Below are 26,515 nucleotides of genomic sequence, written 5' to 3' on the forward strand. Positions count from 1 at the left end.
GTTCAATTTAAGTTTATATCTAAAACTTATTTAGTTATAATATATATTAAATTTAGTTATTATTTATCTAATTTCAAATCTAATTTTATAGTTATTATTTATATTAATATTCTTATATGGTTATTTATTCATTAAATCTTTTGTTTATAGATGGAATATTATATTAGACTGTATAATATTATTAACAATGCTTTCTTTCATCATATACTAATAATTTGGATGATAATATATTATAGGGTATTATTATTATTATTTTAATCAACATAGTTATTATTACAATTATAATTATATTTTATTTATTATTAATTTTTTTATCTTATATTTAACTATATTATTATTAAAATCCATCTTAGAAATGGGGACATTACACTTTCCCGTCATCGTAAATTCTCAATTAGACTTTGAGGCATAAAAAATTGATTAATATCTTAAGGGTTAGATTTGAATTCAAATTCGAATTAGTAAGGTAATTCTTAAAGGAAAAATCTCTTCTCTTTGCCTTAGTGAAAATTTCATTTGCTTGGATTTGAAAAGAACTTATTACCTTCTCTAATTAAAGAATGTAGTGTTCCTGACCTCTGTGTGTGAGACAAGCAATGTACAGTAGACATTGGTTTGTGGGCTGTACAGAGTTGATTGAAGAAGAGATATGGAGGCCTTATGATGATAGACAAGGTGGCCCTGCAGTAGATACCTATAGGCCATATGGTAGTAGACAAGGTGGCTGTACGGTAGACACCTACAGGCTGTATGGTGGCAGACAGGGTGGCTGTACGGTGGCTAAAAGACAAGCGACAATGGTTTGTGGGCCGTACAAAGTTGATTGAAGAAGAGATATGGAGGCCGTATGATGACAAACAGGGTGGCCGTATGGTAGATACCTACAAGCCATATGGTATTAGACAAGGTGGCCGTACGGTAGACACCTATAGGCTGTACAGTGGTAGATAGGGTGGCTGTACGGTGGCTTAAAGACAAGCCGTATGGTGGATAACTGCAGGCCGTACAGGGAAGTGGAGACAAAGTCATACGGTGGTTTAAGGCCATATGTAAGTAGTTGGATGATGGGCAGCTATGGGAGGCCGTACATTTAGTGGTTGAGTTGTTGCCAAATGGTTGTACGAATGAGGGATGGAGCTGATAATGTATAGCAATGCAGATGACGAAGAGTAGGGATGATACACCAATAATGCTAGAGAACACAAACGTTTGCCAAAGATTGAACACAAAAGGTAAAACCAATTAAACAAGTTATTTATCCAATTCGCAAAATGATGGTGCTTTAATTTGCCAGATCTGAGCGAAGTGCTACAGGCGACGGAATAGGGTGAGGGTTGAATCGCACTGAAACTGGAAGAGCCAAATAGGGAAGGTCTTTCACTCCCAAAATGGCGAACAATAGAGAATCCCAACGGAATTCGCAGTACAGAGAAAAATAATCCAAATTGCCTACCTAATGACAACGTACAAGTTGTGTTTAAATACCCTTCCGGGAAAACTTTCTGAGGGTGTACAAAGATAGCCGATGGCGATATAAACTTCGGAATTAAAACAAAAATGGGTCCAAGATATAATAAATCAATTGGCCTATTAACAATAGTTTGATTAATGATTTATTTTATAACGGGAACATTATAGTCCTCTCGTCGCAAATTTTGCTTGTCCTCAAGGAAATGCAATGCCGGGTGCTGAAGAATGTGCTCACCCTCCCAAGTTGTGTCGTTCAACAGCCAATGTTTCCAATGCACCAAATATTCCTTCACTATGTGGTTCCGTAGAGCCTTCTCACGTACTTCAATGATCTCGGCTGATTCTAAGATGAGCTTTCCTTCTTTAGTGAGCGATGGAAGGTTTGTGGCTACTGTGACGTTCTGCCCTACGACCTTCTTCAAGCATGAAACATGAAAGACGTATGAATACAGCGCCCCTTCGGAAGTTCTAGCTCGTAGGCGACTTCACCAATGCGACGAACTACACGATAGTGGCCATAAAATTGTGGCTTCAATTTTTCTTTTCCCTTTTTCTTTAATGAGGATTGTTGATATGGCTAGAGCCTAAGATAAACCGGGTCTCCTACTTCGAAACTCCTCTCCATTCAGTGTCTGTCGGCATACATCTTCTGTTGATTTTGTGCCCTTTGTAAGTTTTCCTTTAGGCATTTGAGGATGTCCTATCCCTCCTGAAGTCAGTCCCTCGCCTTCGGTGCGCGACTGTCACCCAGAACTATGTCAATGAAGGAAAGGGGTTCGTACCTGTATATAGCTTTGAATGGTGCCATTCCGATGGACATGTGGTACGTGGTATTGTAACAATATTCCCCTAGGTGTATCCATTTGACCTACGCCCGTTGTTGTGCTGAAACATAGTTCCGAAGGTAACCTTCGAGTCACTTGTTCACAATCTCCATTTGTTTGTTCGTCTGAGGTTGGTAACTAGTACTTGGTGACAATTTTGTCCCTGCCAACCGGAGCAATTTTGTTGAGAAAACACTAATGAATTGCCCGTCTTGATCACTGATAATGTTTCAGGGTAACTCGTGTAGACGAAATACTTCTCTTGAAAATAGATTGGCAACCTGTGCAGCCTGAAAATTTGAGGGGATGGCGAAGAAATGTGCGTACTTTGTCAATCTGTCAACCACCACGAAGATACAATCTTTTTCGTTCACCTTGGGAAGTCCAGTTATGAAATCCATTGAGATACTTTCCCACTTATGTTTTGGAATTGGCAGAGGTTGTAGTAACCCAACAGGTCGAGTATGTTCAGATTTGTTCTGCTGGCAGACCGCACTCTCTTACATACTGCAATATGTCTCCTTTAAGTCCTTCCCATGAAAACCTCTCCCTAAGACTTCCATAAGTTTTGAGGAAGCCCGGGTGTCCTGCCAAGGGTGAGTCGTGTACCTCCTTCAAGATTTTCTGCTTCAATTTGGATTTTGGCACTAAAAATATCGGACTCTTATAGTAAATGATGTCATCCACTTCTTTGTACCGATCATCTTGGGTGTTACCATCCATTAGCTCACAGGCAAATGTGTTTTTGGAATATTCTAGCAACAAATGTTTATTCCAATTAGCTGAAATCTGGTTTAGTGAGCAGATGGCGGGTTTCCTGAACAAGGCATCTGCAACCGCATTGTTCTTTCCTTTCACATATTCAATGTCAAAATCAAAAGCCTAAACCTTGCTTACCCATTTTTGTTGCCTTTCGTTCAAGTCTTGTTGCTCCAAAAAAATCTCAAACTATTGTGATCCGTACGAACGACAAACTTCACACCCACTAGATACTGCCGAAACCTGGTTAGTGCATGTACGATATCCAACATCTCTTTGTTGTAGATAGAATATAAGCGTTCTGTTTGCGTAAGCTTCTTGCTCTCATAAGCTATAGGGTGTTTATCTTGAACCAGTACCACGCCAATGCCTTCTCCGAATGTTTCGCATTCCAAAATGAACGGTCGAGTGAAATCAAGTAATGCACGTACAGGACAAGTGCTCATTTCTTATTTCAACTTATCAAAAGTGAGTTGTGCCTTTTCATTCCACTGGAAAGACCCCTTCCTTGTTAGATCCGTTAAGGGTGCGCTGAGCTGAGAGAATCCTTTAACGAACCTCCGATAATAACTGCACAGTCTGAAAAACCCTCGCAAATCCGTGAATGATTTTGGGGGAGGCCACTCAAGGATACCCTGAATTTTCTCCCGATGAACTTGAACTCCATATTTACTGACAACATGCCCTAGCTACAATATTTTTGTCATACCGAATCCACATTTGGATTGCTTGGCAAACAAGGACACTCCTTCATGACCCTTAGGGCTTCATCCAGATGCTTCAGGTGCTCCTCCCATGTCCTATAAATAAGATCATCAAAAAATACCAATAAGTACTTACACAATTATTTGTTGAAGATGCGATTCATGCATGATTGGAATGTAGCAGGGCCATTTGTTAATCTGAACGACATGACCAGGAATTCATAATGCCTATAGTGACAACAAAAGTCCGTCTTTCCACGTCTTTCTCCCTTATGCAGATTTGATGGTATCTGGAACGGAGATCTATTTTCGAAAAATAGATTGTGCCATGCAATTCATCCAGCAATTCATCTATCCTTGGAATAGGATATCTCTTTTTTTTTTCTTCAACGTACGGTAGTCCACACACATGTGCATCGCCCCATCCTTTTTGACCAATAGTGCCGATGATGCAAATGGGCTAAAACTGGGACAGATCCATCCTTTCTCTAGTAGTTCTTAAATCGTCTTTTCGATCTCATCTTTGAATTTCTCGAGATGGCGGTACGGTGTGGTTATGACTGGCTTGGCTCCTGCTTCCAACTTGATAGTATGTTCAAACCCTTGACGAGGTGGTATGCCAGGAGGAATGTCTATAAAAGCTTTATCATGTTTATTCAAAATATTTTGGAGATCATCCTAGGGAGGTGTTCATTGTCCTTTTATAGGTTTTGTCGAGACAGAACAATGTGCAGCCAAAGCAACGTCATTACGCTGAAAAATTGCCTCCATCTAATGCGCAAAAACTTCCTTCGGACCCTCATTTTCCATTCCGTAGAGAACAACCTTTTTTCCATTGACAACAAAAGTGAAATCCATCCGTTTGAAGCTTTGAGTGTATTTATCAAGTGTCTCCATCCAATGTATGCCCAAAATAACCTCCATGTCATCAAGGTCAACTATGAAGAAATCCTCGGTCACCGTGTGATTTGCCAGTGTGATACTTAGTTGAGGAACAAGGTGTGTGTAGGGCAGAAGAGTCCCTCTGGCAACCTTGACCTGAAATCTGCATGCGTCTCTATAGGTAGACCTCTTTGTTTCACCAGAGAAGAGTTTATGAAGTTTAGAGCAGCTCCGCTATCAAGCATTACCATAACCCTTTGTTCTTGAAGGGTTTTGCGCACACGAAAAATTGTGCACCTCGGGCTACCGGCTAGGGCGATAGTTCCTCCACCGTACTAGTGCTGCAATTCTTTTTGTACAGTTTAAACTAGCCATGTTGGTGTCATTGTGGTGTTGGTTGTCTTCGGAGGATATTTCTTCCTATTCATCCTCATCATCGAACACGACCTCAATGTAGTGGATCTTTCCTTTTCTGAGGCATCTATGCCTAGGTTCCCATGGTCCTTTGCAGTTGAAACATAGTTTCTTCCTTTGAAGCTCTTGTCTGGTAGCTTCGTCCACGTACGGCTTCCTTGGTGGAGGTTTGTTATTTTTGTCCCTTGGAAACACTGGCGGTTTGGAATGTGAGTAACTTTGTGAGGATGACGATGTTGATGATGCCATACTCCTTGCCTTCTTAATAGCCTCCGAGAGGGTGGCAGGATTGTGTAATGTCCCCTTTTTAGCATTTATAACATGATCTTGTTTTTAGCCTATTTCCCCACGGTCTCGTAGGCTAACTAGGACATTAAAGGGACTTAGAGGCCATTTGGCTTAGATAGTTTCAGTTGTAGGTCTTTCTGTGCGGTTTTGAGGCTACTTTGGGCAGGCATACTATTTATAGTAAGTCATCTTGGATATGGTGGGACATCCAGTGGCAGCGGTATGTCGATGGTAATTGTTTAAAATCGACAAGAAGACTTGTTTATCATTGATAAGATTTGTTATGCATTGATAAAACTATTTTATAAAGTTAAATTTAAATATTTAACTTTATTAATGCATAGACTATAGTTTGTGAGAAATATTTAAATTAAAAGAGTCCCCTTTATTTTACAACACATTGGAGACATAAGTTACATAAAGGGAGTGATGTTTTATCCCACATGGAGAAAACGAAGGATTGAGCTCTTGTGAGAACACTATAAAAGAAAGGGAAGAGCTTCTTTTTAGTATGCTTGGAAATATCAAAGAAATTGGGAAATTTTTTGGAGATTATGTTTCAATAATTTGAAGGACGAAATCCCTTCAAGCTGGAAATCTTGACGCCATTGAAAGATATGGTCTTGAGATTTAACATGGTAGCAGTTCGAAAAAGCAGATACGAAAAAGTAGTCTGAAAAAGCGGAACCAAAAAAGCAGTCCGTAAAAGTAGTCCGAAAAAGCGGAACTGAAAAAGCAGGCTGAAAAAGCAGTCCATAAAAGCAATTCAAAAAGCAGATTCGAAAAAGCAGTTCGAAAAAGCAAATTGGAAAAGCAAAGCAGAAGGGGCAGCATTGAAGGAAATTATTACAGCCATCTACAACCAGGTTCCTTTGTTAGTATTGTTTTTAGGGCATTATAAGTTTCAACTGTAAGTGTGCATTATACCAGCATTATCATTTTGTAATCCATGTAAATGCCAAAAGTCTTGGCCATATTTCATGAGCATTGTAGTAGAAATTTCATTGCAATTAAGAAGATAATAGTTGCTGGTGTCATTTAAGCAATTCAATATCATTATTTATCAGCTAGTTAGTTTGCATACCAATTGTTTGTAAAAATGCCAGTTGGCTGTAGGTATTCATTTCTCATGCTTAGATCATATATATGCACTGAATATTGTCAAAATTAGTAGGACACTCATGTTAGGTCATTGTGTGGTCCATTTGGAGTCTTCTAGCACAAGATTCTCATTGATGCAAATTGAAGAAAGAGTCATTTAAAGCCAGCTAAAATACTATATCAGTCATACGTCCCTTGCATGTGAATTGTTTGATGAAATTCCTTGAGCTTTCATTAGCATTTTTGAGAGCAGATTTGAGGAGGGTCATTACAGATTGAACTCCTTTACCCAACCTTTCAGAGGTTCTGTCAGTCTGTCCATGAAGAGTGCTATCCGTCTTCTTTTAGAAATGTCCGTGACCAAAATAGAGAGTTTCTAAAATTCTGCAATGTATTGGTCAATTGATCCAATTTACTTCAGTTGTGCCAAATCTTTGAAATTGAGTTCCGGATCTTTACCGTCAAATCGCTCTATCAATCTCTTAGTGAATTCCACATAGGTACATGCCCTAGTGTGATGGTGCCGTGATGCCACCATTCATGCGCAACTCCAAGTGTAAGGCTGCAAATTTAATTGCTTCTTCTTCTGGCATGGGATTAAGCTGGAAGTAAGTATCTGCCTTCATTACCCACACTTGCACAGATATGGATCCAGATCCATCAAGTGGTGACAGATTTACTTTACTCGACTTCCTCCTGAGATCATCATTAAAATATCCTCTGTTTCCGCCTCCCGAATATCTCATTCTCAGATCTGTATAATCTTTGTAGGATATATCTTCCTCAAGATTGGCATTCTTCCAGTCTTCTCTTAGCTGTTCTTGCATTTCTTCAAAGGTCGGCTACTTCGCTCTGGGTGGTGCCTCTGTCCATGGGGGAAAGGACGGCATGGAAGGTCGAGAGCTTGCTGGATGAGGGTTTATTTTACCCGACACCGAGTTGGCACTGTGACCATTTTGTTCTTCGGATATTTTATTGTTTGCTAGCTTCTTGAGAGTCTCTTCCATGAGTCGCTAAGTATCATTGATTTGTGCTTGATTCCTAGCAAGTTCTTTCAGTAGTGCCACGAGTTCGGCAGCTGTAGGTTCCGGTTCTGCAACTATTCTATCAACAGAATGGGTTCTTCTTCTCTTCCGGCTATAAAATCTCATTCACTGTCCACAAGCTGGCAGGATCAAAGCTTTGATACCATTGTAGTGTTCCTGACCGCTGTGTGTGAGACAAGCAATGTACTGTAGACAATGGCTTGTGGGCCCTATGGAGTTGATTGAAGAAGAGATGTGGAGGCCGTATGATTAAAGATAGGGTGGCCGTATGGTAGATACCTACAAGCCGTATGGTAGCAGACAGGGTGGTTGTACGGTAGACACCTACATGTCATACGGTGGTAGATAGGGTGGCCGTACGGTGGCTTATGGTAGCAGACAGGGTGGTCGTACGGTAGACACCTACAGGTCATACGGTGGTAGATAGGGTGGCCGTATGGTGGCTTATGGTAGCAGACAGGGTGGTCATACGGTAGACACCTACAGGTCATACAGTGGTAGATAGGGTGGCTGTACAATGGCTTGAAGACAAGCCGTACGGTGGGTAATTGCAAGTCATACGAGGAAGTGGAGACAAAATCATACGGTGGTTTAAGGTTGTATGGTAAGTAGTTGGATGATAGGCAGCTATGGGAGGTTGTATGTTTAGTGGCTGAGTCGTTGCCACATGGTTGTACAGAGGAGGGACGAAGCTGATAATGTATAGCAATGCAGATGACGGAGAGTAGGGATGATACACCAATAATGCTAGAGAACACAAACGTTTGCCAGAGATTGAACATAAGAGAGTAGAACCAATTAAACAAGTTATTTATCCAATTCGCAAAATAATGGTGCTCTAATTTGCTAGATCCGAGTGAAGTGATATAGGTGACAGGATAGGATCAAGGTTGAATCCCACCGAAATCGGAAGAGCCAAATAGGGAAGGTCTTTCACTTCCGAAATGGTGAACACTAGAGAATCCCAACAAAATTCGCAGTATAGAGAAAAATAATCCAAATTGCCTACCTAATGACAACCTACAAGCTGTGCTTAAATACCCGTTGGGGAAAACTTTCCGAGAGTGTTCAAAGATAGCTAACGACAACATAAACTTTGAAATTAAAACAAAAATGGGTCCGAGATATAATAAATCAATTGGCCCATTAACAAAATAGTTTGATTAATGATTTATTTTATAACGGAAGCATTACAAAGAAAATTGAAAAAGTTTTAAAATTTATTCTGTAGCAATCAAGACTAATTATCATTTATGAAGCCCAAAAAATATATTTTCATTTCGTTTCCATGAAGCTCTTAATGAATTGAGCTTAATTTCGTTTTAATGACCCCTCAACCATTCATCCAATTTTGTCATAATTCATTTCGTTCCACTTTGTTTGCAAATAAGTTCAAATTTTTAATTATGTATATAACTTTGATTTTCCTCCATACTATAGTGTTTAGCATTTTGATTTAGAAGGAGAGCAATTAAAATCTAAAAAATATTTAAGGGGTTGTTGCATCATTATACTCGGTTAACACAATGCTCGCTCAGTAACCATCCTTGCTTGGTAACATCTCCTGTTCGGTTATATCTTCAGCTCGGTAACACTGATCTCTAGGTAACTTGACTTACTTAACATTCCTCCTCCTGTTATCGACCACCACTTCTAGCTCGGTGCAACTCATTGATTTCTTATCTTTTCACCTTAAAATTTCGTTCCTTTCGTATCGACCAAAATATCTTACTTGTGCCTCATCTAGTACTTCATCAAATCATGTAAAACAATCAAACCTATATTATCTTGCCAAAGACTAACTCATCAGTTGCCCAACTAGGTTCACATACTTAACATTATTTCTTCATTTCATCTTCTAACTTTACCATCCATTTTTCTATTCAACACCACATCTTTCAAAGGATTTGCAACTCACATGAATCGGTATTGTCAATCAGCTTGACATCAATGACAACATAACAACCAATGTAACTCTTCTACATACCATTCATAACTTTGTTATCTGATCTTGTTCCTCATCAACATCACTTGTGTAATCTTAACAGTTCTTTCATTCATCAACATCAGTTGTGTCTAATAATCTCCCCCTTTGGCATTGATGACAACACATAAATATACCACCCAATACCAATAGTTTACTGGTTTCATCAACTGTGATCTTTCTTAGCAACACATCTCACTTTCATATTCTTCTTCCATCTCAGCATCTCCCCCTTTGATTATTCTTCTCTTTCCTCCTTCCTTTAGGTTTTCCTTTTACTATATAACACATCTCTATGCTTCACTCCTTTTACAGTACTTTCTCCCACATAAATCTCTCACTTCATTCTCTCCAATATTATCCCCCTTACTTCATTCGCCCCCTCTGACAACAATGCCAAATGCATCTTCAAACCTTGCTGAAAACTCATTTTTCATGTAGTTGTACCTTCTACCTTGCTTGTACTAATCACTTACGTTTCCTTTACATCATTTTCACAACTTTAGGGTATTCCTAAAGAGTAAACTCCTACATCAACTAGCAATTAGATATTTCGATAAAACATGAATTGATGCAATCTTGCATCTTCCTATAGTGAATATTTGATAGGGAAACGACCCCTAATTTACCTCTCAGATATTCAAAGGTATCCTTAGGTAATGGCTTTGTAAATATATCAACAACCCGGTCCTTTGATTTCACATATTCCAGCCTTACTTGTTCCTCTTGAACTTGTTCTCAAATAATGACACTTAATTGAGATATGCTTTGTTTTTTCATGCATCATTGGATTCTTTGAAATGTTTATAGCACTCATGTTGTCACAATAGGTTGTTATAGGAACTTCCAGTAATTGTTTGATTCACACAATGTTAGAACAATTGATTGCAGCCGCTACATATTCTATCTCAGCAGTATATTGTTAAATACAACTTTTCTTTTTGCTAATCCATATCACCAATCTTTCTCTTATAAAGAAAGCTCCTCCACTTGTAATTTTTCTATCATCCTTATTGCCTACCCAATCATAGACTCTCAACTCAAAATCTCCATCCTTCTTGTATCATAAACCATAGTGCTTTGTTCCCTTCAGATAAAGATTCTCTTCACAACAATCATCTGTAATATCCCTGTCCAAATTTGATTGAAACTTGCTATATTTTCTTTTAGAAATTTTGTCAAACACTTGTACAGCAGAGGGATATATGACTGATTTTATGTTCAGTTTGTTTTTAGAATAAGAAAGATGACTTCTAATATCATAGGATGACTTAAAAATGACTTCTCTTCCGCTTAGTCTACACCTAACATGAAATGCAACTTTTTTTGTATTTTCTTGGTGCAATATATGATATCTATTCAATGCAAATTAACACGTGACATTATATCAAACAGTTGGCATGCAAACTAACATTATATTTCAAATTTCAAAATTGATATTTTGCTGATATAAAATCAGGTTAGAATGCCTTCAACAATCTAACTAAACTGTCCATACAAAACCATGTAGATGTATTTTCAGAGAATGCATAAACATGAAGATAAAATGAAGGGAACCTGAGATTGGTAGGCAGCTTTAAAACTGATCAGAATCTGTCATGCACTGTAGCGGTATTGTTCACAGTATTGTAGCAATACTATTCATGACCACTGTAGCGATAACACTATTCACGATTCCTGTAGCAATGGCACTGTAGCAGATGGGTATAAACTTCATAATATGCCACCGAATTAGCTGCTTAACTCCTTCCAAAGTGTAGGTAAAATAAGGGCATCAAATGACCCTTAAATCTGAAGTGTATCTTCTTCATGAATTGCTGCAAAAACTCAGTAAGCTTCAATGAGATGACTGAAATATCACCTCCAACAAATGCAACAATATCAGCTGATAGTTTCACAGCCTCAAAGTTGCCAATCAAAGAGAATTATCGTTCTCAATGACTGAAATGTCCTGTAGAAACCCTTGGCTCCACAAGTGCACAAGCAAATGTCAATATCAAATCTGGATGCCCTACAATGAGGCTCTCTCCTCTATTTATTCTATTCTTTCACCTCTTCTAAAAGAACATAAAATATTATTTTATTGCACTTTTCTAGAAGCTTCCTCCTTTCCAACAATAATTAGTTGTGCTTCTAGAAAGTTCCCTTTTCCATATAATATAATATTATTTTAGTGACTTAAGATTTTTATTTTAGTCACTTTTAATTAAATTGATTAAATATAAAGTCACCTTTTAATTTTTAAATTATTTAATGACTTTATAAGAAATTAATTTAATTATTTCACCTTATTTCCCCACTTAGCCTTCAAAGAATGAAAGGCTAAGAACTCCATTGAGAGGCTAAAAAGATGGGGACATTACATCATCTATGTTTCTTTAGGATTAGAAGAAAATCTTGCCACTATACCTACAACATGAACAATATCTGGTCTGCTATGAACAACATACTGTAGCTTACCAATCATTGATCTATAAAGTGTTTCAATCACTTCGATAGAATCATTTTCCTTTGATAATTTACATCCTATGATCATCGGTGTACCAACTGGTTTTGATTCTTCCATGCCAAAGGTTTTTAATATCTCCTCGATATATTTGGACTATGTTATGTATATACCATTATTGCCTTGTTGAATTTGCAATCCAATAAAGAATTTGATATCTTCAAACATTGACATCTCAAATTTCTTTCTCATTTTATCAACAAATGTTCTGCATATCAGTTCATGTCCTCCAAATATGATATCATCAACAAATATTTTAGCTATCAAGATCTTATCTTCAGATTCACTTTTCAAGTACATATTACTATTCTCTCTAGATCTTACAAAACCAATTCTCATCAAATAAGATAGTAATCTTAGAGTGCCTGCTTCAATCCATATAAAGCCTTGTGTAGTTCGCATACCACGTTTTTCTGATTTTGGTCTACAAATCCTTCTAGTTGCTCAATTAAGATTTCCTCTTCCAAAATTCCATTCAGAATTGCAAAGTTCACATCGATTTGATAAACCTTGAATCCTTTGTAAGTGACATATGCAAGTAGAATTCTCACACCTTCTAGTCTAGCAACATGAGCAAATGTCTCACCATTATCAATTCCTTCTTCCCGAGCTTATACTTTACATACTAGCCTTGCTTTGTTCCTTATCACATATCCATTTTCATTCAACTTGTATCTCACTTTGTTCCAATAACATTCTTATCCTTGGGTATTGGTACTAGTGTCAAAGTGTTGTTCTTCTCAATTTAATCAATCTCTTCATTCATTACATTAATCCAATCTTCATTTTCTGGTGCATCTTTGACTATTCTAGGCTCAAATTCAGAAATCAAACATGTATTGTCTCTCAACTTCTTGTCACGATTCCTACATTCTTGTCTAAAATTATTTGATCCAATGAATGATTCCTTTTGACATACTTTGTTAATACATGTTGATTCTTTGTTCTTCAACATTTTCTTCACTCGGTGGGGGCTCAACTGGTTGCTTGATTGCAGCTTGCTGTTGCTCGGTTACTTCCTATTGTTGCTAGTGTAGGGTACTCGATACACCTTCCTGTACATACACAAATCTTTGATGGTCTTCAAGTTCTTTCTTGCTTTCTTCATCATTCTTTTCTGCAAACTCATTAATTCTCACATTTGCACTTTCCACAATCTTGTTAGTAACCTTGTTCAAACATTTATAAGCTTTACTCTTAATGGAGTAACCTAGGAATATACCTTCATCATCTTTAAAAGAGTCAAACTTTCTATTCCTAGCATCTTTAACTTTCATAATATAACACCTACTTCCAAAGATTTTAAAGTAGCTAACATTTGGTGTAAGAGTTCATTTTCTTGAGTTGTACTTGATTGAGGGTATAAAAAACAGTGTTGATTGCTTCTCTCCTGTATATTTGTGCAACTTCCTTTTCCATCAACAATGTTCTAGCACAGTCAACTATTGATCCATATCTTTTATCAGTTATGTCATTTTCTTGTGGGGTCCTTGGTGTAGAGAGTTGTCTTTTAATTCCATTGTCATTGCAAAAGACAATAAACTCATATTATAAATAAATTCACCTCCTCTTTCAGACCTTAAGCACTTCAATTGCTTACCTGTTTCTTTCTCGAACTCTTGCTTTATACCATTTGAACATTTGAAATGCATCATATTTTTCTTTTAGAAACATCGCAAACATCATTCTTGAGTAATCATCAATAGATAAAATGAAATACTAACCACCATAATAACTTTGTACTTTCATAGGACCACAGTGATCAGTATAAACCAACTCTAGTACATCATTAGATGAGTAAGACTTGCTTTTAAAACTTGGCTTAGTCATTTTACCAATTTGGCATTGCTTACCCATCACTTTATCAGGTTTTCTTAAGCTCAGTAAACCTCTAACTCTTTTCTTCCTACCAACCTTGATTAAGTTATCAAAATTCACCTGATGTAATCTTTTGTGCCATAACCAAACATCTTTAATCCTTCCAATCAAACATGTATTCTCAGCAGAATCCAGATAGAATAAGTCACCTCTAGTTTGTTCTCCAGTACCAATTAGATTTTTAACATCATCATAGATCTTCACCTTTTAGTTTTGAAACACCAGTTGCTGACTTGTGTTATTCAGCTGTGCCACACTCAAAAAATTGTTCTTAGTCCTTGAACCCAGTATGTATTGTCACACCTAAGCTTTTCATTCAACATGATGGAACCCTTTCCTCTTACATGACATGGAGCATCATTTCCAAGTTTAACAAATCCTTTTTCATAATGTTATATATTACCAATCTTTCCAATATCACTAGTCATATGATATGAACAACCACTATCAATAATCCATGTATTATTCTTACTAATTTGAGAAATAAGAGCTCTTTCATCTTCATACCTTTCTTCTCCTTCTAAGTCATCCTTCATAGCAACATAAACAACTTTCTCACCTTCATCTTGATCAATAGTTTAATACTTGGTGCCATCTTCTTCTGCTAGGTAACACGACTTCTTTCCTTTGTCCTTGTAGTCTTTATTTGTTCAGTATCTATTCTCCCTTTAGTCATTCTTATCATTCCTTTTCTTGTTAGAACATCTAGATGCAATATGACCAACCTTGTTGTAGTTAAAACAAATGAAAGGTAATTTACCTTTGTACTTTCCTTTTCCCTTTCGATAGCCTCTTTGCTAGTATTGCTTCTAGGTCTTCTTGATCTTTCTCCTTCGATTCATAGTCACTTTCATTTTGACTGTAATGAGAGTTCTTTTCTCTTCTTGAACTTCCAATGGTTAGAGAGGACTTGAAAGCAATTCCTATCTTTGGTAAACATTTACCAAAATTATTAAGCTCAAATGCTATTAGCCTACCGAGCAAAGCATCAAGAGTAATAACATTACTAGGTATTGATCTCAATTCTTGAATAACAAAACTCTAATAGCATAGATAGGTAGTAGAGTTCTAAGAACTTTGCTTACCATAATTTCTTCGCATCGGACTCCACCAACTACTTTGATAGCATTGACCACTTCCTTGATTCTGTTATTGTTTGCACAATGTTCTCACCTTCTTGTATTCTCATGTCATCAAATTTTCTTCTGTGAATCTTAGCCTTTGCCCTTAATACTTTCTGATCACCTCCATGAACAAGTGTTATTTTGTCCCACATTTCCTTTGCAGTAACATAGTCTTTGACATCATCAAATTCAACATCAGTTAGAGAAGAAGCGATCGTTATCATTAGGATGTGTTCTTGCTTTTCCTTCATCTTCTCAATTGTCATTAGTTCAAGGGGTGGCGATTGGTAATGATCATCTAGGTAGTCTAATGCATAGTCACCAATCCCAGACAAGTACATCCTCATCCTGCTTTACCATGAGGGAAAGTTCTCCTTATTCAACTTTCGTACCTCTCTCTTATACATCTTTAGATTTAGCTTAAGTCTTTCAAACTTATTCCTCCAAGCACCTTCGCTCTGATACCGATTGTTAGATAACTGAGAGGGGGGTGAATTAGTTATTGTTAGGCCCTTTTAACAATTCACAATACTTTTAATAACTTAAACTTATCAGAAAATTCACTCAGTATATAGATTAAACTTATTCAACCAAATCACAACAGTAAATAACAATATTCACACGCAAACATGAATTAACATGTAAAACATTCATGCACATAGTAGCACCAATATTTTTAATGTAGAAACCCAATACGAGTAAAACTCACCTGGGACTTGTCACCCAAAAATAATTCACTCTTCTGAAGTGAGCTCTTTTAAGAGTAAACTCTTTTAAAGGTTACATACACATTTGCTAGATGTGACCTTGTTAGGGGATTTTCACCAAAGATTATCTAGAATTTATCACCCTTCAATAAGTGGCATATTTAAAGGACTTCAAAACATTCACTGTAATGTCATCTTACAAAAGGATTTACAACTAGGACTATTAAATCCAATTAGTTAAGAGATTTTCTGCTACAATGGTTAGAGAGTAACAATGAAATGATTTGATAAATATGCAACTACCTTTGCTTGTTCAGATCTCCATTCCACTCAAATTTGTCTTTATTGATTGAGCATCACACTATTTTCATCAATCCACTTCACTTCACATTTCAGATCTGCTCGGTATGCCCTTCTATAATTTCTTGGTTATCAACTCGTTCAACAACTTTACCACCAACTCATTCACCCGCTTTAACCTTCTTGTCCAATCCTTATATAGACAATTTTTTGCCGCGAAATCAGATTCATTAGGGTTTTCATGAATCTCTCTCATCCACACGATCAATTACCAACTCAGATACATGAATGAATGAATGAAGGTATTTTAATGACGTCCACGAGACCAGCCAGCCTATGGGACCCTTTTTATGTTCTTTTCAATGTCAGCCCGTCTGTTTTGAATCTGCTTTAAGAAGCTTGTTGTTTTATGTAGTCTTGTTTCCTCAAAAATCTGGTGTAATTGGCCTTCCTTCAAATCGTCCTCCAACTGCCCTTGGATATCTTGGTATGCCACACACTCAAAGATGAAGTGCCATTCCATTTCTACACATTCTTTCCTACAGTAGATGCATTTTCTTTCTTCCCAATCCTCCTTGAATTTGTCGCTAGGTAAAACGTTTTACGGATCATGCCAGCTGTAACTTCACCGTGGAACTTGAAGTTTGAACTCTTCTTGGATCTCAAAACATGTCTTAAATCTTCACCATTTGATTTTACCTTGCCAATTTCATCCGTTTATCTTACTAACTGATTTGTCCTTATCTTAGAATCTTCTAGATTAGTCCACATCTTCACTTGATGTTATCCTTTAATCGATCTTCCATAAACTGTTCTTCTTTATCGAATTGTGTTCTTGCTTCGCTGAGCACCTTCCTCACTCGGTTAACATTACACTTAGTTAACACTATGCTCACTCGGTACCCATCCTTGCTCAGTAACATATCCTACTCGGTTATATCTTCTTCTCGGTAACACCATTCTCCAAGTAACTTGACTTACTTAACCTTCCTTCTTTTACTGACCACCACTTCTAGCTTGGTGCAACTCACTGATTTCTTATCTTTTCACCTTACGACTTCATATCTTCTATACCGACCAAACTATCTTACTTGTGCATCATCTTACTACTTCATCAAACCATATAAAACGATCAAACCAATATTATCTTGCCAAAGACTAATTCATCAGTTGCCCAATTAGGTTCACACACTTAACATCACTTCTTGATTTCATCTTCTAATTTTATCATTCATTTTTCTATTCAACACCACATCCTTCAGATGATTTGCAACTTACATGAGTCAGCATTGTCAATCATCTTGACTTCAATGACAGCATATCAACTGATCTAACTCTTCTACATACATCTCATAGTTTGGTTATTTGACCTTGTTCCTCATCAGCATCACTTGTGTAATCATAACAATTCTTTCATTCATCAGCATCATTTGTGTCTAACACTAAGAAGGCTTTCCATATCTTGGCTTGTTTTGTTGGAATTAGTTGATTGTTTGATTTCTGGAGTTCTTGATGCTTAATTTATCAATATTATCTCTAACGTGCATCTTAATACTTGATTCGACTATCTGTTTTGCCTAAATCTATTATATGATGTCTTTTTGCTTTCAATGCTTTTTTCTGGTAACTAGGAGGCTCACTGAATTTTGTTGAAATTATTTGATTATTTGATTTGTGCACTTCTTGATGCTTAATTAATGTAAAGTTTCATCACATAATAAATATTTCAATCACATCATTTGGATGTATTCAGTTAACCTACATGCAGGTTAGTGTTATAGTATTTGTCAAATAGATGGTCTAATTTTTTTTTAATGATCTGACTCTCTATTTGACATGCCAAATTTATGAGAATTGTGATATACTTCAAGCATTGACCTTGATAATTTATGCTCTTTATGGCATGTTGCAGAACTTCTTGGAAGGCTTTTCCATATTCCATGGCGAGGGGTGCACTAGCATTTGGATCTGCACTTGGCATCTATGAAGCCACTAAATGCAAGCTGCTGCAAACTAAGGGTAAATTTGTTTTCAAAAACATATTGTTCTAAGTCATGATAAGTTTGAAGTTATTACTTTGTGAATATGTCATATAGTGGATCTAGTAAATTAACATGACATTGTATTTCTTATATATATGAGTTAGATTATTCTTCATATTGATGTTATTTTCTAAATTGAAAAATGTATATTAATTAACTAGAAAAGTCACAATAAAATGAGGGTAGCAAGAAAGCAAATCTATCATACCATGTGTAGGAGAAAAGGAAGAGATTTGTAGCATCTGTACATAATTCATGCAAACCATTTCTTATCAAATAAGCTAATGACAATGGAAATTAGTCATTTGAAACTATCAAAATTATGCATTGAATAATGAGTAATCATGGTTGCATTGTTCACAAAGGAATGTGTATCAAGTTATCAACACCAATATTTAATGTTTTTTAATTTAATCTAAGTGGGTTTGATTATTTTACTTTTATTATGAAGGGGTTCTTCGAATAATTTCTCTACTTATATCATTATTCTATTCACTATTCATGGCATGAATGAGGTTTCCTAGAAAAAGAAATCATATAATCATCTTTCTAGCAGGCAAAAGCTGAGGGGTCAATGATGTCTGTAAACCCTTATACGCATTCTTCATTTCCTTGTCTTATTTTAGTTTTATATATGTTATAGTCTTTAACCCTTGATGTTGTGATAATACAAGGCTAGCACAACATCTATCAAAGGTTTTTAGAAGAAAAACTTAAAAATATTGTGCACCATCTAATTAGGTTACTTGCACAAAATGTAAAACGAAAGGCAAGCATTACACCATGTCAATCTTCCTTGTGTGAAGCCAAAGGTTTTATTGCACAAAAAATAGGTCATGGAGGCATAGTTGAGTCAACTTGTGCTACTTCATGTGAATGGCCTAAAAAAAACTCCAATTGTGCTCACATTCAAAAACACTACAAAGTGGAGACAGAATATGAAGAATAGCTTTTGAAGATTTTTCCAGCTCAGATTTCTCACTAAGATACTCAAAAGTGTATAGTTGAGAAATGTTAATAATTGTAATTTACAACTTGCATGATATCAATAAAGACTTGGTATGTCCTTGTCAAATAGTAGAGCAAAGAACCTACCTAGCTTGCTTGTAAATTTGCAACTTTGTAATAATGAAGTCACTCAAGTCAAGTGGGTGTTATCCTTTCAATACATGTTTAGAGGCTTTGCATAACCTCCTTATAAAATCTTTGAATCTATCAAAGAAGAAAAACCGAGGGTTTAGGTAGTAAATTGTTGCATATATAGGTTGGGGAAGTTAATTTCTCTTCATGCAATTCATAAACATATCCTATTGGATTTTTCTCTCCATCTCTTAGACACTAAAACCTTATTTAAGGTTTCAATGCCTAGAAACAAATTAACCTTACAAATTTGCAAATAGAATACTTAAAATAATTAAAAAATAATGTACTCAATTTGAACTTTAAATTGAACCTTTACATTGATCTCAAAATCATCTCACTCCCTTTTCACTAATGATGTGACCAAGATAGAGAAGTTATGTCATCACAAAGTCACATTTAGACTTTTTAGCATTAGAGACTCACCCTGTAAAATGCTCATTACCTACTCAAGATGCTATATATGCTCCTCCTAAATCTTATTGAAACCCAAGATGTCATTGGAAACTATCAAAACAAATTTATGCTTCTAGAAGACTTGATTCCTATAACCCTGAAAATTAAGCAGAGCATTCATCAATCCAAAGGGTGTTACAAAACTCAAAATGGCCAAAATGGCACTTGGAAGTAGTTTTCTCAGTATCCTCTTTACTCATTTGATTCTATTGATGTATTGACCTCAAATCTATCTTAGAAAAGTATTGAGCCCCATATAAATCATCAATCAACTCAACTATCCTAGGAATCAGATACTTGTTTTTGATTTTCTTTTTGTTCAAGTTCCTGTAATCAATACACATTCACATTGTACTATCCTTGTCCTTTACCAACACTATTTTTGATGCAAAAGTACTTTTTCTTGTTTTTATGTGCCCCATCTCTAGTAACTTCTTAACTGCCTTTTATATTTCATCCTTGTGCCTGTTAGGATGTCGATAAGTAGTGTTTACTAGTTTGACACTCTCCTCTACCTCAATGACATGCTCTATGCCCCTCCCAGGTGGAACTCTTTGAGGTATACTCTCAAACACCTTACTATGCAACCTACAAGCATTTGAATGATAAATGTTCTTTTGCTGGTCTGTAACTGTAGGAACCATTGGCACGATGAGACACTTTGCAGCCCACTCTACCTGACCATGCCTAAGTAGTTGCTCCATCCCTTTGAATGATACCACTCTAGCTTCTCCATCTGAAAGTCCTTTGAGTTCCACTTTCCTACCTTGGTATCCAACCTCATTTCTTATTTTTTCAAGTTTAAAGAGACCTTTACAATTGATAACATCCATGTCATGCCAAGAATAACATCATTGGCCCCCACGTCAACCACACACAATTCTCTTTCAGTTCATTATCACCCAATTGTATACTTAGATTAGGAATCTTACGAGTACAAGGAAGCTTACACCCATTGGTTATTGTCACCTTGAATCCATCATGCTCACTCCTAGCTACAAACCTCTCATCAATGAAATTATGTGTAGCTCCTGTATCAATTAAAACAACTGCTTGCTTCCATTGTAATGCATCTCAGACCTTGCAAGTGATTTCCTTTTGAGCACTAGTGTACTGTCCTCTTTTTAGCTACCTTGGGTTGCAATGAGGATTAGCCTATCAGTGACCCTTGTAGGCTAAGTTAGATGGATAAAGGGTCTTAGTTGGCAAAGTTAGAGGTCAATTCACACTCCAAAGGTAAGGAATGTTGAGGATTGCTCTTCGTTTGTGTAAGAATTTGCCTTAGGGCAGAATTCACCCAAGACCAAGGAACTCAAACACAAGCACAACAGTAGACGAAAGAGAGAGTATGATCAGAATGACGATATATTCATTCAATATGCCATATGAAAGTACACTAGGAGTGTCTGTATATAAAGGCCTTTGGAGAGCTTCTAGAATGCATAGAAGTCAGCAACATGATAAGTCATACAACCAAGCACATGTTCACCAAATATGGGTTATCCTCCATTAAGCATGGAAATAAGTGCGATGATGTGAGGATAAGCCTACAATGGTGTATCACGCAAATTTATGTTGTAGACAACATGTGCTAAAAAGGGAGTGCAAATAACTGTGTTGTCTACATGACAACTCAGTGAATGATGCAAACTCCAGTGTTGTAGACACCATGTGTTGAATTAGAGTTGTGTACTACTGTGTTGTCAACATGACAATTCATGAGAGTACACAAACTCCTAAGTTTTTCACTTAAATAAATAATAAAATAATGCAAAATAATAAAATAATGCATTAACCTAAGTAAACTGAAGTTAAGTGTAAATAGTAAATAATTATTTACACCAACAGTTTGATATAGTTTGGTACACTTACTATTTATAGTGCCTGCTTTTTTAAGGAAAGTCAACTTTTCTATATTTAGTAGGGCGCCTGAACAATTTGGTGGCAATGTTGAGGTTCAATATCATTGATTGGAGCAGTAATTGAAAGAATTACTATTTATAGGAAGTCATTGTTGAGGAGTTGCTATACTTGGTAGGGGCACTTGGACTCATGGTATGCACAGTGGTTTGACTCATTTGTTAATTGGCTTAGTTTGAGGGACTTCCTATTTACAGTAAGTCAATTTGTGGCCATTTGCTATTTTTGGCAGGGCTGGGGCAGTCTGGATCAGGTAGAGAGTATCTGAATATTGAGTTGACCACTTGAAGGAATTAATAAGCTGATTATTTGATTTATAATTACTAATTAAGTTACATTTAATTAATAATTAAGCTAAAGCTTATTATAAAGTGGTCTAGTTCATTAAATACTATTCAACGAAGTTACATTGTGGTGCCTAAGTTATGGACATTAAATAGGAAGTGCAACAAAAGCTAATTATTTTTCAAGTTATGAGAAGTGTATTGAAGAAGCCATGATGTGTTTCTTCTTGTGAATAATAAAAATCCAATAGAGGTGAAAATTGAACCATTCAATACATTTGTGTTTATTGAATTTTGTGAACAGGAGTGCTGACAAGGGTTTGAGAATTTCAAGCTTGGGAAATTGTGAATTCTTCAGAGTTTTATGAGCATTTGAGTTGTTGAAAGACACTGATATTTGCTAATTGGAGGATTCATGTAGAGTTATCGTTTGTGCCTAATTTTTCAGAGAATTTCAACTATTTGGCAGCCACTTAAGGGTTTGATAGCATTGACTTACAATTGGTTGCAAGGATTAGAAGGGCAATAAATGAAGCAGATTGCAGCCCGTCAGAGCAGCGTTTGAAAGCATTAAAGGCAGCCACAAGGCTTTCAGCAGCCATGTGAGCCACCAAAGGGTGAGGTTAGAGCTGGAAGAGGCATGTTTGGGGTTTATGCTACCTTGATTCATCATGCTTTAATGCCAAAGATTCCAAATAGCTTTCAGATTTTACATGCAATCCATTAGAAACAATATTTACAAGCTGTGATTTAATTGCAGGTTTTTAATTTGCAAATCAATTTATTCCTCAAGGCATTAGTTGTTTATTGTTTATAAATCTTTTCCTAAATTGTGTAAAGAGGATTTCCTGTGAATAGTTTGCAGCTGTTAATTTATATGCAAACTGTATGATGAAATGCCTTAGAGTAGTTCGGTGTATTTTCGGAATGATATAATTGCCAAGTGTTTGACAAAATGCATTGTTGAATATTAAGCGAATTTGAATGATATTACATAGTTGTTTGCAAATTTATCTCATTGAAAATCAGATGTTGGTGAGATTGACTTATTTGTTTGCATGCAACGTGTTTGACAAAATATCAAACATCCAAAATTGAAAGTTAGAACCTGTCGGGGTTCTTACAATTAGTTAGTTAGAGTCATGATCTTATCATCCTTGGACACTTCTTTGGATGTGTTTTCCTCTTCAGTACTCTTTGAATCAGATCGCTGATCAGATTTTTCCTTACTTATTGGGATCATACCCACAAGCCCCGTACCGGGTTCAGGTATGCACTTGGTATGGGTACATTTGTGGGTACTTGCTGAGATAACATAGGGTACCTACTGGGTACATATATGCATGTTCCAATATTTTCCACTATCAATTGACATTTAATATCATCTTTGGCATTTGGCATTGATCAATGATCAAGTATCATACTATGAAATGATTTAGTTATGGAATTCTGTATATATCACTTATTTTTTATATAGATAATGCCTATATATATATTTAGATAAATATACACACACATACACATATATACCCAAATCCCTTAAAAAGAAGTTATGTACATGTTGATGCGAGTTTTGTATCACTTACATAACATATTAGGATTTGAATATGCGATATGGGATATCAAACATGCAACTCCTCTCTTGAAAAGTTAATGCTCATGAGACATAAGTATAACTCCAATATTCCTTACACTTGTGGATACTCACTCAGTTTTATCAATGTGATTCGCTGGTAATTACGTAGGCAGCCTTACGTTGTTCATTCAAGGATGACTTGGACTTTGGTGGAATGATGGTGATGGTGATGGTAATGGGTTTGTGAAATATGTAGTTGCAGATAATGTTGATGGTGGTGATGATGGAGGATGTGTCTGCCAATGATGATGTTGATGGGAAAGCGGTAGTGGTGGAAGGTGAATGGGGTGTGTTCTGATACTTGACTTACTTCTCTAACTTCCTTCTCTAAACTTCGACTATCCAACTATTCACTATTTTACTCCTACTCCTATGAATGGAAGGTTGGCAAATGGACGGGGATCAAACTTAATGAGAGCTGACCAGCGGCCTCACTTCCACAGGTGCAATGATTCGAAGGAATAATAAACTAGTTTGCCACACAAAGCTTCCCAACGAGCCACTAGGATGCTAGTGGTCTAGTATTGACCCCTATCAAACATCTACCAATGCTACCATACAACTATCCATCAACTTTAACCTCACTTAAACAACTTCAAATGCAACCAACTTTAACAACTTGAAAGGAAATCTAACCATGTGGAAGTAGAAAACATGCAATAACACCCAATGTTCTTAATCACTATGCAAGTCACAACAATGAAGAAGAGAGTGATTTTGGTAATATCTTAGCAACAATTTCTCCAACACTTTACAAATGAGAGCAAATGGCCTTATATAGGGGCCAAAAATACAATGGACAGTGGAGATCAAAATAAGATCAACGGTTCAGATTGGATCTTAAAAACCCTAATCAGGGTTGCCACCCCATCAGCCAATGAGAAGCCGCCACCTCGTCAATGGACCAATAAAAAAGTCTAAAAGTGGCAACCAATGAGAAGGCACCAAAATGGTGGCCAATTAGAAATAGACACTTGTCCTATTCTAAAAGAAAGAGAAATTGCCACTTGGACTTGCATCAAATGATCTTCCCTTTTTTTTTCATTTTCTTAGCTAAGGCAATGAACTTAGCTAGCCTTTCATTAACTTCTTCCATAGGAGGACAAGGTGTGTGCTTCGCCTTGAGTTCTGTTGACTCCACCATGCTGCTTGCTGCGTGTACAATTTTGCTTCTATATATCTTCTTTGTCAAGGGGGATTGTCCTTCCTTTAGTCTGTCCTTCATCCGTATCATGTCCACTATACCGATATTGGTGTCGGTTATTCGCTTCATTTTCGAGAAGAAGGGTGTTTTGGGCATCATATCCTCTTTGTCTTTCTTAGTGTTTGTCTGCTTGGGATTCTTACTTGCACTAACATCCTCCATACTAGTTGCCCTATTACGGGATGGTAGAATGGTGGACCAGAAGGCAAGTAAAACCAAGGGAAGCAATCCTTAGACTAGGACGAAAGAAGGATGTCAGCTTAAGGACCCCTTTTAACTCTAAATGATTAAAATTCACCTTAACCAATAATCGTACAGTGACTTTTAGGAATTAGGACTAGACCTCAAGAACTTCAAATCCACTTGCAAATAAGAAATTTATCATGTAATTCACCTTCAAATAAAATTACCCAACCTAGGGCCAAAAATGGCAGCTTCTTGCAAAAATCATAATTTTATCTTCCACAAATTTTGGCTCCCACAAATTTCGGCTCTCACTAAATTCGGCTTCCACAAAATTCGGCTCCCACAAAATTTGCCAAGCAAGAAGAGTGCAAATTTGCTCTTGCAAAATCGCCAATGCCTCGAGAAGAAGTGAGAAGTGAGGAGGAAATGGGAGAGAGGCGGCCTCTTATACCCAACTTTCTTACTCCCCCCAAGCTAGCTGACTTGGACCTTGGGAGCAAGAAAAACAATAATTAATGCAAAATTATGGCCCACAATTAAATACTTAGCTAAATATTAATTTTACCAAAATAAAAATTATTTTTTTAAATTGCCAATTAGTTTCAATTTGCAAAAAGAAATTAAATGGTGTCTTAGAGATGTTAAATATTTCCATTTAATGAGGATTTAGTAATTAATACATCATTAAAATTGGATTTTGGCTAACCAAAAGCCATTTCTCAATATTAAATTACCAATTTCATTAAAGGCAAAAAGTTTTCAAGGCAATTTTAATCTATTACAGCCAATTTTTTGCAATTTTTCTCCAAATCAATTTTGTTATGCTATTTAGAATTTTTTTGACAAAAAAAAAATAAAATTGCCTCTAGAGTTTGTTGGTGTAAATAGGTATTTACTATTTATACTTTACTTAAGTTAACTTAGGTTAGTGCATTATTTTATTATTTCTCTTTATGAGACACTTAGGAGTTTGTGCATCTTCTACAGTTGTCATGTAGACAACATAGAAGTACGCCACTCTATTCATGCACATGGTGTCTACACCACAGGAGTTTGCATCATTCACTGAGTTGTCATGTAGACAACACAGTTTTTCACAGTCCTAATTTTGCACATGTCAACAACACTGATGTGCATGTTCTCACCTTTGTAGGCTTATCCTCACATCATCGCACTTACTTCCATGCATAATGGAGGATAACCCATGTCTGATGGACATGTGCCTAGTTGTTGGACTTATCATGGTGTTGATTCCGAGGCATTCTAGATGCATCTCAAAGGCCTTTATATTGAGGCACTCCTAGTGTACTTGTACAGAACAACATAGAGTTGAATACTATACAGTTATTCTGATCATACTCTGGTCTATTTGTGCTTGTGTTTTTGAGTTCCTTGGTCTTGGGGAAATTCTGCCCTAACGCAGATTCTTACATGGTATCAGAGCTGAGGGAGATACTCGTCACATAGCCTTTGGAGACCTCATTGCTTCATCTCTTCAAGAGACCCGATCCAAATCTGGAGCATCAGCTGCAATTGGGAGCGTCTAGAGCCGAAGCAGACCTCGCCATTGCGTCCGGAGCGAAGATTCGGTGAAAATTGACTATAAACTTGCCTATTTTAGGCCATAGTCAACCGGGAGGCAAATTTTTTTTGCAAATGG

At 36.6% G+C, this 26,515-nt stretch overlaps 1 protein-coding gene across 2 annotated transcripts in view; it reads left to right on the forward strand.

The window, feature by feature from the left end:
• LOC149530907 (uncharacterized) overlaps positions 1-26,515 on the forward strand; it is a 68,842-nt gene that overhangs the window by 21,180 nt on the left and 21,147 nt on the right. For both annotated transcript variants that reach the window (XM_089810676.1, XM_089810675.1), the window contains exon 2: positions 17,900-18,006. In XM_089810676.1, coding sequence (XP_089666802.1) covers positions 17,900-18,006 — 107 coding nt within the window. The remainder of the gene's footprint in view (positions 1-17,899; positions 18,007-26,515) is intronic.

Source organism: Cupressus sempervirens, chromosome 11 (assembly GCF_028749045.1).
Source record: "Cupressus sempervirens isolate cs-2001-9-10 chromosome 11, ASM2874904v1, whole genome shotgun sequence".
In the NCBI taxonomy this organism is placed as follows: domain Eukaryota; kingdom Viridiplantae; phylum Streptophyta; class Pinopsida; order Cupressales; family Cupressaceae; genus Cupressus; species Cupressus sempervirens.